At 45.5% G+C, this 18,259-nt stretch overlaps 1 protein-coding gene across 1 annotated transcript in view; it reads right to left on the bottom strand.

The window, feature by feature from the left end:
- Slco5a1 (solute carrier organic anion transporter family member 5A1) overlaps positions 1 to 14,459 on the bottom strand; it is a 157,994-nt gene extending 143,535 nt beyond the window's left edge. Inside the window, exon 1 of the mRNA XM_036178530.1 lies at positions 13,075 to 14,459. Within this exon, the coding sequence (XP_036034423.1) occupies positions 13,075 to 13,990 (916 nt within the window). The 5' untranslated portion in view covers positions 13,991 to 14,459. The remainder of the gene's footprint in view (positions 1 to 13,074) is intronic.
- Between the last annotated feature and the right edge of the window lie 3,800 nt (positions 14,460 to 18,259).

Raw genomic sequence — 18,259 nt, 5'->3', positions numbered from 1 at the left:
CTATAGCTGACTGTTGCTACTCAACTGAATGACCAAAAAAGGTCAAGTCCTGAATAAACCACTTCCAAGGTGTGTGTGCGTGCGTGCGTGCACATGTGTGTGTGTCCCACCAGAAGTCTTATGAGGGTCCAGAGGGCCTCTCTCTGGCAATTGTCACTAAGGCTACCAGCAAAGAACATCCCATACCCAGAACCCTGAGGCCAGTGACTCAGGAAAGTGTTGTCATGGGTGTTCACGTGCATGTATATGCACGTGCATACCAGAGACTCACCTCAGGTGTTACTTCTCACATCTCTCATTGGCCTGGAATACACCAATTAAGTTAAGGTAGCTGGCCCACAAGCAGCAGGGATTTCGTGTCTCTGCCTCAATGTCGGGATTACGCGCATTCATCACCAGGTGCTGCTCTTTGTTGTTGTTGTTGTTGCTGTTTTTAAGCAAGGCTCTGAGATTGTGCTCATGCTTGCAAGATACTTTACCTGCTGAGCTGCCGCCACAGCCCTGCCACTACCATACCTTGCATTCCCTTACCACAGCCCTTTACCAGTTCTAATTAAAGAAATCAAAATCAGTTCTCTTTGAATGCTTCACAAGACAGAGGAAGAAAAAAAAAAACTAGAGAGAGAAAAAAAATTTCAGAATCATTATTCTAAGATTCTTCTTTTTCTTTTGATTTTCTTCCCTTTTCCTTTTTTCAGTCTTTCCCAGAGGTAATTTCTCAGCTTTCTCTCTGAAAGTTTCACATATATCTAACACCTGCTGCAGTCCTACATCATAAGGGAGGCCATTACAATGCAATTCAAATGCACAGGAAATTAAACATATGAGGTCTAATCATATTTCTAGGCAAATATCTTTTGCCTAATAATACAAAGACACTTTCCATGTGGAGACTGTTGGTCTGTCGCTATACAAAATGGATTGTAAGTTGGTTAACAGCCAGGGCGTTCAATCCACACAATCTTGTTCATACAAACTCCTCCCCTTTTCTTACTTAAACAGAGACATCTTAAACCATCTCTGACCGTCACCAAAATTCAAGTCTGAAAACATTAGAAAAAAGCCTAATAAGACCAAAACCTGCTGTTATCCTCGTCAACACACTATAGCTAAAAATTCTCACATGCAAGAATGCCAGGGACAATACAACTCCATTCAATCACTCGCAGATTATTTAACTTCATCCTGCTGTAAATATTAACTACACTAGCATGCTCTTCACTTTTCAGAGAGAATAACATGCACCTGCCTTTCTAAGTTATATTTGGTAACAGAGATTCGTGTTTTTGCAGGGTGACAGTTTCACAAGAAATCACAACTCCCAGGAGGGGAAATAGTCTGAATTGGCCATCAGGTGATACATAGCTGCTGGGGAAAAGAACCAAAAGGAATGTCTGGTTCCCAGAGGACAGCTGTCACTGGGCAACTGTGTGTGGTGAGGCTCAAGTCGCCAAGGGTGAAGAAAGTCCTCAAGGGACAGGCTTAAGAAGACTCAAGGAAACACAGGCTGCCTCGAAGTCCTTCAGACTTGAGGCTGCATTTAAGGGTAGATATGAATCTAAGGACGTTATTCTGGCTTCCTCCTTTGCAAGTGTGAAAAGTCAATTACCTGAAGTTATTAAACTTGTTTCCTCTCTCTGAGGTCAGTGGTTACAGCCTCTGCAGCTTTGCATGAAGCCTGTGAGTCCAGAGTTGGATATATTTGGGTGACTTTGAACACATTACTTACCTTGATTTCTTTGACTATTAAATGGGCTGTGGGTCAGGTAGCTATTGGCCAGAGCTCTTCTATGGTCAAAACTTAACAGTAACATATGCACAATGATGGCATGTTTTAAACTCCAAAATACTTGCTTCGAAAAAACCCTTGGTAGGCTTCCCCATTTGAGACTACATCCAAGTTATTTTTTGGCTGTGTTCATTTTGCTTGGTTGTTTTGTTTTGTTTTGTTTGTGCTTTTTTTTTTTTTTTAATAAACTAAGTATTCAGTTATTTTTAAGAGAAAGTGGGTCTATTACCCCTCATTAAATCCTAAATCCCCTCTGAGAGTCCAATTATTTGGGGGTGAGCTCTCTTTAGAATGCTGATTAGTTGCTTTATAATTTTGCAGAATTCTTTGCCTGGATAGTTTCTTTAATTGAAGTCACTATCTCTAAAAGAGAGCGTGGAGATGGAGGATGATTCCCTACTTTCTTTATTAGACACACACACACACACACACACACACACACACACACACACACCAAGATTACAGTATTCCCTACTCCAGGAATATGATCCAGAAAGTCTAAAGCCACTATAGAAATGATGAATACCTCAATATTTTTGCATCCACTGACTATAATCCACTACAGGGCCTGGAGAGATGGCTCAGCAGTTAAGAGCTCATACTGCTTTTGCAGAGGACTTGAGTTCAGCACCCAAATCAGGTAGTTCACAATGTCCTTGTTGGAGCCCACCCAACCTAGTCTACATATCAGATTCAAGGCCAGCCAGGGATACAAAGTGAGACCATACCTCAAATAATAACAAGATAATAATAATAAGGAGGAGAGAAAGAGAAGGAGGAGAAGGAGGAGGAGGAGGAGGAGGAGGAGGAGGAGGAGGAGAAGAAGAAGAAGAAGAAGAAGAAGAAGAAGAAGAAGAAGAAGAAGAAGAAGAAGAAAATAATAAGAAGAAATCTTTTAGCTTTTTAAAGGTTTTGTGCTTTAGATGCGTGTGTCTCATTCAGAATACTCACAGAGGTTAAGTAAGTAATAGTAAGGGACCAGGGGAAGGAGGGGATCTTCCAAAGAAGGGGAAGTAGAATATAGTGTTATAAAGGGGTAAATGGAAAACTGGAACATCAGAATTAAAGGGCTGGGGTGGGAGGACAGGGCAGTGGAGGGAATATGGGGAAGGCTAACTAATGCTAAAGACCTTTTTAAAAGCCATATGGAAATAAACTATTATGGAAGCTTCCTAAAATGCATACATATATAAAATGAATTTAAATGGAGTCACCAATATAATAGGGGGGGGTGATACCTCAATTAACATCATATGTTACCAAATAAAACCCCTAGTACCAAGAATGGGTTACATCTTTTTGCATCATTGGCCAAAGGGGTCCCTCCCATAGACCACCACCCCCAAATACTACAGACTATCCCAATGCTATTCCTAATGCTACAACTTCACAGTAAGACCCTACTGATGAAGGCATTACATACTCTTGGCATAGAACATGAAGAAAGCTGGTGCTCAACTGGAAGTTTCAGCCCTGCTAGCTAGCATTCATAATGCTGAAAGGTGTTGCGGACACCACCAGAGGGAAAAGCACTTATCAAACTGTGAACCCTGCAAACTATAGTAACTACATGCCTGCAAGGTATGCCCACCAGTACAATAGTGGCCCAAACATTAGCGGAGTACCCAATGAACCCATACCTAGTATTGTCAATGAAGCCTAGAATCTAAGACTAGGTATTCCATGGGTCCTAGAGAAAAACCTAGTACTATTATTCTGATAAATGAGTCTCACAATAAAATGGTTTCTGGTGACATATTACTTCCTATACCTATAGAGCCTCTGCAGAGAAGCTTCAACTCAACCCTCAGCAGTAGACTGTCATTAACCCAGAGATCCACAGCTGAACAACATACAGAAAGTGGGAGACTTGTAGAGCTCAACCCTAGATGGGATGTCTTTCTCACACCCCTCCCATCGATGTGCAGGGATCTATGTGATAGTGGGGCACAAAGGTTATAAGAACCAGAAGTAGTGGGCAATTTTCATGAGACAGCGGTATCCAGAAACAACAGGACAGCTGCACATATGAGCTCACGTAGACTGTGAGAGCACTCACAAGACCGCTACAAGCCTCAGCCAGACAAAAATCCCAGCATGGAGGAGGAAAATGGGCATGAAGTGCCATTCCCAGCCAAAAAAAAAAAAAAAAACTATTCACAAATGGTAGCTGCTGGAAGGAAAAAAAAATCATTTGTTCTTTTTGTTTGTTTGTTTTTTGTTTGTTTTAAATTTAGTGACACTGAGTATTTATACTGCACTCCAGGGCAGGTCCCATGCTCAGGAATAGTTGGCCGACCCAAAACAATCTCCACAGTTTTTAACTGAGTTTCTTTTCTTCTTGTTTTGTTTTGAGAAAGAAAAAAAACATGAAGTTATGTAGAGAGGGAGAAGAGGAAGATCTGGGGAAAGCCAGAAGATGAAAAAGAGTGTGGTAAAATATGTTACATGAAATTCTCAAATAATAATAAAATATATCTTTAATCTAGGCAGTGGTGCGTGCCTTTAATTACAACACTTAGGAGACAGAGGCGGGCAAATCTCTGTGAGTTCAAGGCTAGCCTGGTCTACAAAGTCTGTTCCAGGACAGCTAGGACTATTACACAGAGAAATCCTTTCTCAAAAAACCAAACAGATAGGTAGATAGATAGATAGATGATAGATAGATAGATAGATAGATAGATAGATAGATAGATAGATAGATAGGTAGGTAGATAGATAGATAGACAGATAGATAGATAGACAGATAGATAGATCTTCAAAATAGTCTACTATTTCACACTGTCTCTTACTAGCACAATACAGTATTGAACCTACATGCAGCAGTGAATAATGCAAATAATTTCTGCTTCCACTTTCCCTTGCTAGAAGACCTTCCTGTTTACACACTTTCTTGTTCTTCCACTCAACAAGTCCATCCTTTCCTGAATCTATGACCGAGAGATTTTTATGACTGTGACACAGAGTTCCTAGGAACTCAGGAAATCATAGGTAACCTGAAAGGTTTAAAAAAAAACCTTCACTATTGACAACTCTCTATTGACTAATCCACTGAAGTAAGTCCCTTCCAGGCATTGTAGAAGATTTAGCAGCATCTGTGGCCTAAACACTAAATACCAGTGGGCCTCCTCCATGTTGTGACAATCAAAAGTGACTCCCAACATTTCCACATGTGTTGTGGAATATTATTTTAACTAGGCAAAGATGTGTTACATTTGCTTATTCTCCAGAATATTACTTTAACTGTGTAAAGGTGTGTTACTTTTGTTTATGCTGCATTTGTTTAACGATGTAAGGATGTGTGCTTCATATGTAAAGATGTGTTGCATTTGTTTCACCTTGTCTGTCTAAGGCACCTGATTGGTCTAATAAAGAGCTAAATGGCCAATAGCTAGGCAGGAAAAAGAATAGGCAGGGCTGGCAGGAAGAGAGAATAAATAGGAGGGGAAATGTAGGCTCAAGAAGGAGAGGAGAAGAGAAAGGGAAAAAGGAGACAGGGATGCCAGGGGCCAGCCACTAAGCCACCAGCCACCCACAGAGGAAGCAGTACAGTAAGACACACAGAAAGAAGGGAAGAAGGGTAAAAAGTCGAAAGGCAAAACACAGATTTTTAAAAAACAGGATAATTTAAGTTAGAAAAGCTAGCTAGAAACAGACCTAAGCTGAGGCTGGACATTTGTAACAAAGAATAAGAAGTTTCCATGTCTTTATTTGGGATGTGGGTAGTGGCCCCAAAAAAGAGAAAACACCTACTATACACATGTCCCCAGATGGGTGAAGTCACACCCTGATTGAGAACCCCTGGTTTGGAATGAGCTAAAACCTCTGTAGTTTCCTGGGGGATCAGAGCTTCAGAATCAGCAATGCCTGGCTGTTCCAAAACGGCCTGTGGTTTTCCAGAAGGACAGGGTAGCAATGGAATCCCCTGACTGGCTTTTTCTGGCAAAGGGAAACTGAAAACACAGGCTCCCGGCACAAACTTCTGCCTTGAAGAAAGAGGGGGGAAAAAAGGTACTAATGATGTTTGAAAAGCCATGAGGGTTTATAAACCATACATCAGCTCAGATGCAAGGCCACTGTGATGTAATGCTTAGATTGTGTTTAGTTGTCTTAACCACTTTTAAGCACACAATCACTAATATCAAGTGTATATTCAACATCATTGTGCAATCAATCTCCAGAATGGTTTCACCTTGCAAAACTAAAACTCTCTGGCCATTAAACAACTAATTCCCCAATTGCCTTTCTTCTTAACCCCTGGCAACCACTGATTCTTGTTTCTAGAAAGTAACTACTGTTTACACAGTATATCAAGCAGTTCGGGGCTTTGTGTGACTGGCTGATTTCATTCATCATAAAGACTTTGAAGCTGTCTATGTTGTGCTAGGCGTCTGGATTCCCTCCTTTTCAATGGTTGAAGGCTATTCCATTGTCTGTAGGTACCACATCTCCCTAGCTGATGGGCATTGATTTCCAAATCTAGACTGCTGTGAATCTAGGTTGCTGTAAACAAGAATGTGCAAGTATTTCAAAACCTTGCTTTCAATTTTTATGTCTTAAATATATACCAGAAGTGGGGTTGTTGGGTGGTGCTGAGGAAACACCACACTGTTATTTTAATCTTTCAGAAGCTTGGTTTCTTTGACCATTGGATAATTTTTTTTTTTTTAATAAATAGGACTGAATAGTAGGAATCCTAAGTCACATCTTGGCTTCAATCCTATTGTGCTGACAAGAATCTATGCATGGGAACAACACATTCCCCTTTCTTTATGAGTGGTCTAGAGACTCTGTCCCTCATTGCTCAAAACCTCATGCAATACAGACCTCACGTGTGTCAGCTCCACACTCTCAGTGCATTGATATTGTTTCTAGATTATCAAGAAAGAAAGAAGCGACCCAGCCAGACAGATTATATCTGTAACCCAGCACTTGTGAGGTGCAGCAGAAAGATCAGCAGTTCAAGACCAGCCTTAGCCACAGGAGACCTTGTCTCCAAAAACTTAAAACAAATAAAAGACAGGAAAGAAGCCGCAATGGAGTTGTGGGTGTGTTGGTATTCCCCACCTGCAGCTGCACAGTCTGCCTGGCTGCTCACACCAGGAGTCCCACCCACAGAGGGAAATGCAACTGTGCACAGAGCTTCTGGTGAGGAGCAGAGAGGAAGTGCTACTTGGCTCGATTCTGACATACAAGTAACATTATCTGAACTGAGCAGGTTGTATTTATGTATTTAGGAACACACACATATGTAACAACAATTTTTAAATTCCATGAATTTGAAAGAGCAAGGGGATGGTACATGGCAGAGTTTAGAAGGGAGGGAGGGGAAAGGAGAAAGGATGTAATTACAGAAGGAAGGGATGTGATCTCAAAAATTAAAAAATGTAAAGAAGGACACCTTTTGTTCAAGGTTGCTTCTCTAAATAGACCCTATGTCATCAAGCTATAACACAACTATGTCATTCTGAGAAGTCTCTAAAACACAGGAAAGACATCAAACTGACATATTGCTTTTGGGAACATGGGAAGAAACAGAGGTGTTCTTCTAGATATGAAAGAACTGCAAACAGTGGTGAGTTTTACTGTGGCAACTCCAACCCCAAGCTCCCAACACAACTTCCCAACTGAGTCATGGATCTTCGGGCTGTTGGTCCTACATGCTCAAACAGACCAACTTCAATAGCAACACCCAAGTGCCTAGCAGAAATACAGAATCTAAAGAGACTGCTCTCTTCACCAGCAGATGAGCAGAAAAAATCAGCATGCCTTTAATCCCAGCACTCGGGAGGCAGAGCCAGGCAGATCTCTGTGAGTTCCAAGCCACCCTGGGCTACCAAGTGAGTTCCAGGAAAGGCGCAAAGCTACACAGAGAAACTCTGTCTCAAAAAAAAAAAAAAATCAGCATGCACCCAACCTGCTGACTTCCCCACTAAGATCAGACGCACATGCTGTTCAATTGGACCCTGAAGTCATTGACTTCTCAGCCTCATGGACTGATAACTTGCCTTAAAGACCCAAACCAACAACACACAACATACCAGCATAGCAGACAAGAAGTCCAGCTCCTGCTAGACGTAGAGAAGACACACATGATCTAATACAGATTAGCTGTCCCAAGTATGTGGGGAGCTCTTTTGTACCCTCCCAAAGGGCTCCTCCTGCCTGTCACCTGTCCCTGAGTGTCCCACATTGTTCTAGTGGATTTTTCTCCAAGAGCCTGAATTTGTTTCCTGAAATTCCCTATTATTCATTTCTCTCTCTCTCTCTCTCTCTCTCTCTCTCTCTCTCTCTCTCTCTCTCTCTCTCTCATTCATTTTCAGTGGAGATTACTTTTTTTCATTTACTCAAGATTTACACAGAGCCTACTTCCAGAAGGATTTTAGACAGCTTAAAAAGATAAGCGCATTGTAAAGTGGACACACAAATTTAAGGCAGAATTTTAAAACGACTCAAAAGTCTCCAGGGAGAATACATTCCTACTCTGATACACCCCCTCCTTGCCTTCTCCACCCACGGCTTCTCCTGCCCCTCTTCCAGACAGACAGGGGTATTAATGTGCCTCCTCTTGTTTGCTGGGAATGAGGACACACCCAGGAAGTAAACTATGAGCCTGGCTCCTTCCTGATTCCCAGGTTGCTGCAAGCAGCGTTAGAGCAGCACGTCTGCTGAATTCTGTCACCATTGGAACGCCTGTTTGCCCCAAGTGTAGTAGTCGTCCATAGGAACAAAGATGCATAGTTGGTGAAGCCAGGCCACCCACCCCTCACACTTAAAAAGAGCTTTTATTATGTTGCACAAGCCATAAATGCACTTGATGATGTACATTAAAGAAAGATAGTCATGCAGAATCTTCTGATGGCAGGACCTTGAGTCCTCATAAAATGTCATTAGGAAATAGCATTGCTGAAATGCTGAGCAAGACTTTTCTTGTGTCCTGTTTTGAGGGAGTGATTTCCTGTTCAATCCTTTGACTTCTTGACAACATTTCTTTCCTTCTTCGGATTATGAAAGAAGACACATACAGTAGTAAACCATCATTCCCTCCCCTCCTTCCCATGGTCTAGGATGAGTTTGGATTCTGATTTGACGATGAAGGGCCCCCCTACTATTTAGAACACTTACGCACATGAAATCCCACTTGATCTGCAAAATACTACAGGTGGGAAACTGCCATAATCCCCATGGAGAAGAGAAGCTGGAAGAAGTGAGGGAGTTTGTGAAAATGTCCCAGAGCAGTCAGCAGGAGAGAATATGGTCCACTGCCACCTATTCTGCCTTAAGTTCTGACCAACTGCATTCCTTCCTGAGGTATGAGTTGGAGCTGATGATTAAATGGCAGGACCAGGGATACAGCGAAGCTGGTGCCTGTGACAGTTGGCCAGGCCATCCCGATCACCATTTGTCTAGAATGTCATCCAAGTGGACCAGTAGCTTTTAAAGGGACTTTATTGCACTTTGTTTCTTTTGTGCATATGACATAATGTGTGTGTGGAAGTCAGATGAGAATTTTCAGGAGCAACTTTTCCTTCTACAACATGCATCCCAGGGATCAAACCCAGGTCATCAGACTTGGCAGCAAGTGCCTTTAACCACTGAAGCACCTTATCAGCACCCCCAGTGACTCTTTGTTCTAGAAATTCATCCTTTCTTATACCCATTGGTCATCTGCTTTTACTCCCTTCCCTGTGGTTGGTATTTTTTTTTTTTTTTTTTTTGACCAACAAAGGATCACACACACACATATACACCCCTCTCTGAGATATACTTACAAATCATGGTCTAGTTGCTCACCAAACTTATTACTAATACTGACAAAGCTTTATCTTTACTCAAAGCCAACACCAAGACTCTCTCCTCATAGCAGAGTCAGGGAGGTTAACAGATAGAAGTCCTGTTATCAAAGATACTTCCTCACTTCTTCTTCTGCACTTAAAACTACCAGAGTGCTAACAGAGTCTTGCCAGGATGAAGATACACAGTTATATCTCCCTTGGATGGTTTCAATGTTACTTCAGATATTTATCCCTGCCCACAACTCCAAACAGGCTACCTGGCGTTAGATTTGTTGTTGCTGTTTGGTAGAAAGACTGACTAAGAAGGCCAGAAAGGAGGAAAGGGAGGTGGGTGATACTGAAGAGCTGTTGGTGAAGAAATTACACAAGTTGTTTTACCGTTGTTACTCACTAGAAAAGGAATCCCACCTTCTGACTGGTTAACATGGCTTGCATTCTGGGAAAGCAGAAGTCTTCTGATCTTAATTTTTACAGAGGAAGCCTATAAAGCCTATTTCTAAAGGTTTTGGACCCAATGTGTCAGTATGCACCTGTAATCCCAGCACTTAAGGGGCTGAGGCAGATTTAAAGCCTGCCTGGACTACACTGTAAGCCTCTATTCACACCCCACCACCACCCCTCTCCCCTAAAAATCTTGTTTTGATTACCAAAATTCATTTCATGTAAAGCAAAATTATCTTGGGTTTCCTTAAGAATGTACCCTAAGGCAGTCACCAATTTACAATTACTTCAAAAAACAAACAAACAAACAAAAATGAGAAACAAAACCAATGCTGTCAGCACCTTTTCTGAAAAGGGGGGGAAAGTATGTGTTACTTCACACTGTCCTGAAAACTCCTCAAAAGTTGTGATTTGTGACAGCTTGGTCTCCTCAAATGAGCATAGAGCTGGGGGTGAAGCTCAGTGGTAGAGCACTCATGGAGCATGGACAAAGCCCTAGGCCCCACCCCCAGCACAGCACCCAGCCCAGGCTATGTATGAATGTGATTTAATGTGCAATTGCTATTTTCTTTGGAAATATCCACTCTCAGCGTTCGGACCCGAGACATTTTCCCTTTACACCAGGCCTGTGATTCTGATGGAGAAAGTCTGCGTCCACTGCAGGGTGTGCCTATAGCAGGGTAGAAGGGATACGAATTTCCCACATAAATGGAAGTAAAGCATAGAAATATGGGAAGACACTGGGATAATCACAGGGATACAAGACATCACTCTGAAAATCACATATTGTTTTCAAAAGGAAGAAACAATCTCTCCAGTAAAACATTTGCTGATCATCCACTCAATCAAGCGTTTAAGCTAAACATCACCAGTGAACATCCACATGTCGTAATACAAAGCACTCTAACTCAAGTGGTTTGTCTGAGTTTATAGTCACCACAGGGAAATGATCAGACAAGATTAGAATGTGAACATTCTACATGTCAGCTAGCCTTGTCCCCCAAAAAAGTCTATGTTGAACACACAAAAAAGGTTTTTCTGCATTCTGAAAACTACAGTGGCAGACAGCCAATGTAATGACACTAATAAGTGGGCTTTGGGGAGGTCCTAGTTTTAACATTAGTAATGATAAAGGAATTTGGGTGGCAATTGAAATTTGAATTTGGAAAGGTGTTTGATGATATTAGGTAACAGGTCTTAACTTTCTTAGCATGTACATGAATCTGCCAGTATGGGGGGAAATGCATTTATTTGTTTCTCTATTTATTGGTAGTGCTGAAGAGCAAATCAATGACGTCTTCCATAAGACAAGTACTCTACCGCTGAGCTACACTCCATCCCTTTTTTCTAGAAGAGGCAGGCTGAGGCTTAGTGGTGCCTACAGGCCTACAGTGACTTCCAAAGAGCTTAGCTCCCCACTTTAAAATATACACACATGGGGTGGGGGTGCAGATAAACATGACAAAATGAATGTTTATTTTTGTATGAGACAGTATCTCACTATGTGTGTAACCCTGGTTGATCTAGTACTCACCATGTAGCCCAGGGTGACCCAACAATCCTGTCACCTCAGCCTCCCAAGTGCTGGAATTATAGGTGTGGGCCACCATCCTCAGCTGATAAAATGGGCAATTATTAAATCTGGTGAGCGGTATATTGATATGTATTATACTGTTGTTTAAACTTCCCACATTACGTGTTAGAAGACACAATGGTACAGTAACTAATCTCCTCTGTGCACAGGAAGCATCTGTGCTTACATTTAATAACAAAATTAAGTTATAAACGCTGCATTGGGACAGTTACTGGAGACAACTCAGAGGTCCTCCAAGGACAGTGGGTAAACTGAGGACAAAGTATATTCCTCCTGCATTGGCTGTCTTTTCCACTCTCTTCGAAAACCTTATTCACACATCAAAGGTCCTATCAACACATAGCTAGGAAGTTACTAAATATGTCTAGAGTTTGATGATTTACTGTTCGATATTTTTATAAAATAAGAACGTTTATGCTGGCCAGCTAGCCTAGTCACTTGAGGGGTTCTAGGCCTGGGAACCTAGTCTCAGAAAAAAAAAAAAAAAAAAAGACCCAAGACACAGCACCCAAGGTCGTCCTGTGGCCTACACCCAGCTCTCCACATACACACATACAGCCTTTAGGTGTCTTAGGTGAACCCCAGTAGAGAAATGGGAAAATAGAGCCCTCAGCTCGGGTGACCCTGATCCTTTCCAGGGGTTCAAGTTCACCTTTTAGCGCACTCTTAAAGGCGCAGTTACTACAGAGAGCTGCTGACAACCACCAAAGCTGCTTCTAGGAAGTCAATTAGCCATGTCCCTACCTGCCTGGCCTCTCACGGGCACTCTGAACTTAGCTCAAACACCTCTGTCCACTGATGCTCTTAAATGCAAGTCAAGGAACCAAACCGCAGAGCCTGGGTTCTTCAGAAGACAGTACCGAACTCTTACCAATTCCAGGAAATCTGCTAGCCTGGGGTGCTGCCTCTTCATGGACAGACATAACTCGCTCATCTGCTGTTTTTTGGGCTTTGCTGGTGTTTGGGTGAGATGCAGGTGGCGTGTTCAGGATGCAGGGATGGGAGTGGTGCAGTAGATGTGGTCTGGCTACCCCATTATCTGCTGCTGTTGGAGATGAGAAAGAGAAGTGGCGGAGGAAAGCAGTAACTCACAACTGCTGGTGAGCACCCTCCCTTTCTGGTCTCTTCTAGGAAGGACAGCTCTCAGAAGACAAACTTGATCAACTAGAGATTTCCCAAAGGTGGACAGCAGGAGAAAGGGGCCCTATCCTGTCCTATTGTTGAGAGTTTGTGTTGAGTGGGAAAAGTCAAATGTGAAGTGCATCTGAAAACTAGTTTGAAGAACTCTTTACCCCAAACTGCAAAACATATCACACCAAAAACAGAACTTAAAAGGAGTGAACCACAATAATCAATATATTGGAAAAATATGAAAGATCATATTCCTTTGTATTTGGGGAAGATAAGGAATGTCTCTGTGAGCCAACTACACCCCAGAGAATTGCAAGTCTTACCTAGGTACAAGGATGCGTTGTCTTTCTTGACGTTGTCATCTAAATAGGTTGGTCCCAGGGTGTAAATCGGTGTGGAGCCCATTCCAATGAGAACCTGCGCACAAACGAATAAAGCTACATACACCCAGTGATTATTTCCTCCCGAGTCCTTGGGACAGGGAAGAGGCTCCAAGGTGGCCGTGGAGTTGCCATTCTGACAAAGGCCATCGTTGGAGACCGACGTGTTCAACTCTTGGATTTGGTAGGGAGGCGAGATGAAGTGAGGTAAGGCGAAGAGCACAGCCCCAACTGCAATAAGAAGTCCACCCACCGCCAGCCACAGAGGCCTTCGCCCACGGCCACCGAAGTAGCTGACGAACACCACCACCACCAGGTTCCCTATGTCAAAGCAGCTGACCAGCAGCCCGGACTCGGAACTCTTCAGGCTATAGCGCCTTTCAATGGTCGTGATGACACTGCTCAGGTACCCAGAAACCATTAACGCCTGGATGAAGGTCAGAAAACACATGCACACTAGGAAGCAGCGAGAATCCGTAAGGACCACATAGAGACACCTTCTCTCCTGGAGTGTGGCCAGAGTAGAAGACAATGACATAGTTTTGCTGGGATCCATCCTGTGGTTACAGTCCACGACTTCCGCTGTAGTCCCTGCCGAAGTGGATGGGGCAGAGGGACTAGGGACGATCAGGTTCCCTCCTCCATGCATCTCCTGGTGGCCCAAAGATTCAGTGCAGCCCGAGGCCAGTTCGCCATCTACATTCCCAGCACTGAGATTCGGCCGGCAGGAGGCGCTGTGCAGGACCGGTAAACTCTTAGACCTGAAGGTCTCTGACTCGCACTTCTCGTGGACAGCTCCTACCCCCGCAGGTGCCTCCAGCTGCTCTTGGGCCGGGGACTGCACAGCCCCTTCGTCCATGGCTCTTAAAATCTGATCGCTGATCCCATACAAGGCCTCCGGCACTTTTCATCCACCTGCACGAGGGGCCGAAGCCGGGCCCACACTCAGTTGTGCCCACCTGAGACCCGGGCTGCGGATGTCAGAACCGCGTAACTGAACATCTCAGCAGCAGAGAGATGCCCAGAGCATCCTGACCGGAGGCGCAGCCGGGAGGTTTCTCCACCTCGTGCCAGGGGAGGTAAAGATCCGCACGGTCCTGCGAGGAGCCCTGTTCGGCGTCCACCTCCCGGGGATAGCTCGCGGTAGGCGCTTTGCGCGTCCGGTGCTCATCACCTCCGCCGCCGCCTCTCAGACGGTGGCCAGGAGCTAGAGCGCTCTGTGCCCAGTGTGGTGTCACTTAGCGCGACTGTCCGAACGGCATCCCACTTGGTACTCCCAGGGGTGTTCGGTGCCCACCGCAGGGCTTGTGACACACTCCCGGGTGAAGCTGCCAACCTGCAAAGCAGAGAATGGATCGTCAGGGAAGGATGGCTGCAGTTGGGGCTGGCGTCCCGGCGCCCGGAGGCTAGAGCTAGGTAACCCCGTGGTCCCTAGAGGGGCCTAGGTGCTAGCCACTAGCTGAACGCGGCAGGAAGAGCCCGCAGAGGCTGCAGCTTCAAGTCCCGGAACAATGAGCAGCAGGCGGTCCGCCGAGAGACTCTCCCTCATTGTCTGCTGCCGGCCTTTCCCCCGCCCCGCCCCTTTTGCCTTAAACAGTGCGTTTGCTTTTATATGTTAATAATTATCAACCTAACAGCTCTGACTCAGAGGCAATGTCTTTTATTCAAGTGAACTAATTGCAGCCTTTTGGTACTCCTACTCTATGACTCAAAATAGAAGATTCCCAAAAGAACAAAGGAAAGTTTTTTTTTTTTTCTTTTCTTTTACAAACACACAATGCCTTCCCGGTCTCAGTTTTTAAAATGCATTTTTTTAAGCGATAGACAGAAAACTACGTGTAGAAATCTGTTTGCACACTTGTACGCTGGCACGTGTGCGCGATTAGATGTGAATTCGTCTGCTCCATTAGACACCTACTTATTCAAAGCCAAAGGCAGCCAGAGAAAAGAAAAAAGGTCAGCATGCTTGTCTGGTTATTCTTTGCGCTAAAAATAGCCCCTTGCCGGAAAGAACTATTCAATTACAAGTAACGAGGGCATTCAAGGCTGTGGCCCACGTTAAGTCCCAGAGCGCAATGTTGAGCGAAACCGAAAATCAATTTGCTTTGCAGATGGCTGGGTGAAGCCACAACCAAACAAAGAGACGCCGGCACAGCGTGCACGAGGAGCCCACCGAAGCGGCTCAGCACCAGCGGGCTGGCGGGGAGGTGTGCAATTTACCGAGCGCACCCCGAGAACGTGGGCCCTGGGGTGTGTGCGCGCCTGCGCAAACACACATGCACACACACGCGCGCGCACATACACACACACACACACACACACACACACACACACACACACACACACCAGAGAGTACAGGGTAAAACTGTTGTGCAATCTATCACTCGGCTTAAATTCAGCAAGCACCAGCATCGGTGTGCCCCCGGTGTAAGCACCATCCCTAGGACTGGAGAACCCTACACCCCTCTCGCCCTGCCGCGATGTGCACCAGGTGGGAAGGACTGGGGCTCCGCTGCGTTGGGTTTCGTTCTGAGCTTTTGTGGTGCTGCTACGGGGGGAAGGGGTAGGAGAGAAAGGCGGAGAAGCTGACCGAGGGATGGCAGCCACCGCACCTCCCTGGACTGTTCCGGACGGGACTCACTCTCAGATTCCCGGCCTGCCAGTGGCTCGCAAGCCGGGTCTTGGGCTCCGCCCGCTCACCCTTGCGCCTTCCCGGGGAACTCCACCCGTGGCTGCGCGCCGAGCTGGGGAATCCCAGCGTCGGAGCCCCTGCCTCGGGGAGCAGCCGCATCGCGGCGCAGACTCGGATGGGATGAACCCCCGGATCCCTGCCCCGAGCTCTCGAACAGATGCGGAATCCCAGGGACACCCCCTGCGCGCACACGCACTCACACACACGCAGTCCGTGGGAGGACAGAGCCGCCGGGTCCGCTCGCCGCTCTGCGGGGCTCACAAGCCTTCACAACTCACTAGCGAGGGTGACGACCAGTCTGCCGGGTTGGGAGAGGAGCGGCCGCAGTAGGACAGCGGTGGTGCCTGCAGATGGGCCAGCCTCCTGCGGAGGCGGTCTCGGTCCTGCCGCTGAGAAGTGAGACTGCGACTCGGGCTGCCTAACTCTGCCCCCAACCCCTGGCCTGTCACCCAAGCCTCTTCTCTCCAGACAGACACACGCGCACAGAGACGCACCGGGACTGGAGCGGCAGAGGGCGCAGGCGCGCGGGCAGCCACCCAGCCCAGCCCGTGGGCAACGAGCCACCCGGCTGCCCTTCACCTGCACCGAGGGAAGACGACCCTCACCGAAGCCCCAATGAAGCGCGTGTCTTAAAAAGTCACCGACTGGGACCAAGAGCCATTATATGTAAAGTATTTCGGTTCGTTTCTACCAAGTTCACCATGCATCGTGTCTTTTCTACTGTAGCAGATTCAGGGGACCAAGTGGAACAAGATCCCTGATGTAAGGAAACTTGTCTTGCCAAGAAAATGTCTGCGTTAATGGCTTGAACCCATGCGGTACGTTCTATACAGTTTGCTACCGCAGAACCAGACACCCATTAACCTTCCTTTCCAGAGCTAGAAGGGCGCGCTGCAAAGGCACAGGGGCATGGCGCACCAAGTAAACCAGTAGACTCACTGCTGGGAGTTTGGAGAGAGGGGGCAGAGAACTGCACTGTCCTGGTGGCAGAGAACAGGACACAAGGGGTCTCGTGACTTGTGTATTGTCAGTCCTGAGGTGCCATGACTTTCTGCCTTTCTTACCAGAAATAGCTTCGTCCGAGATGGATAGACTATTGTAAGTGCAGAGACAAGTAAGGTGGAAATACCAACATGTGATGAGGTAGGGGCCAGGGAAACAGAATGCAAGCTGAGAAGGTAGATGTGGCTAGCCTAGTTAGGCCAACATGGGGGGACTCCTGATTTAAAAGTTGAGGAAATAAAGTTTAATCAAAACATGAGAGGAGAAACATACTGGCTGTTCTCGTTTTATAAGGGTTGAGATTGAAATGCCATTAGAAGATCCAAGTGTACATACCCCATAAGCCACAGGGTATAAGATGCTCAGGAGGTTTGGGCTAAGCATGTAGATTAGTAGTAATTAGCCCTACAAAGACGATATATGAAGGGATAAGTGAATAGTGCGGATGCCAAACTGAGAAGAGATAGGGGCTAAAGATGGGGCACTGAGAACAGGAAGATCTGAGAGGAAGAAAGTTAAGAAAAAAGACTAGAGGTCGGAACCAGAGAAGCACAAAGGAGTAGACAAGAATGGGTGTCACTGAGGCCTAAGGAGGCCGATGAAAGAAAGCAACCGATTGAGAAGGCCCTGCTTACTCACAGTACCAATGCTCTGCTGGCTACCGTGCCATGCCAGAACCACTTGATGGCTCCTGTCCCTATGAAAGTACCATCTCACTTTATAGATGTAGAATATGTGCTGTGGTCCAAAGTTCCACGGCCTTAGCCAGGCATAGTGCATGTGTCTGTAATCCAAGCAGTTGGAGGGCTGAGACAGGATGGTTGAAATCTCAAGGCTAGCAAGACTTTGTCTCCAAAAGGAAAAAAAAAAAATCTGGAGACTCCAGAAGACCTAGGTTTGATTCCCAAAACCCATATGATGGGTGACAATCATCCATAGGTCTGGTCTCAGAGGACCTGACATGTCTCCATGGGCACTGCATGCACATGGGACATACATGCAGGCAAAACAACTGTACACATGAAAATTAATTATTTTTTTAAAAACCTATTCTTGTGGCCTCACTTTCTACTCCCTCCCTCTGGCTGAGTGGTATCTTGACTTGTAGCTCTTGAGCACCCCACTTCAGCTAATCAACTGGCACGACTCCAGATGACCTGTAAAGAACCTGTGAGACCAGGGGACACCTAAGAAGAGTCCAAGTGTCCCTGCAGCCACACAGAGACAGCACTGACGTGGCAGTGGGCAGACTGACTGATCATTATTTCCTCTGTCACTGTCCACTCAAGCCTGTGGTCGTTTATCCCCAACAGAGAGTATGACCCTAAGTGCCACCGCTTATTAGACTGTAGTTCCCTCTGCTGATAAAGTAAACAAAAATATGTGGTACTTTCTGTACCTAACTATTTTTGAGAGCTTATTCTGGATCCAAAG

The sequence above is a fragment of the Onychomys torridus genome, chromosome 2 (assembly GCF_903995425.1).
Source record: "Onychomys torridus chromosome 2, mOncTor1.1, whole genome shotgun sequence".
Taxonomy (NCBI): Eukaryota; Metazoa; Chordata; class Mammalia; order Rodentia; family Cricetidae; genus Onychomys; species Onychomys torridus.
Note: the sequence above shows the minus strand (reverse complement) of the source record. Positions and strands in the feature narration are given on the sequence as shown.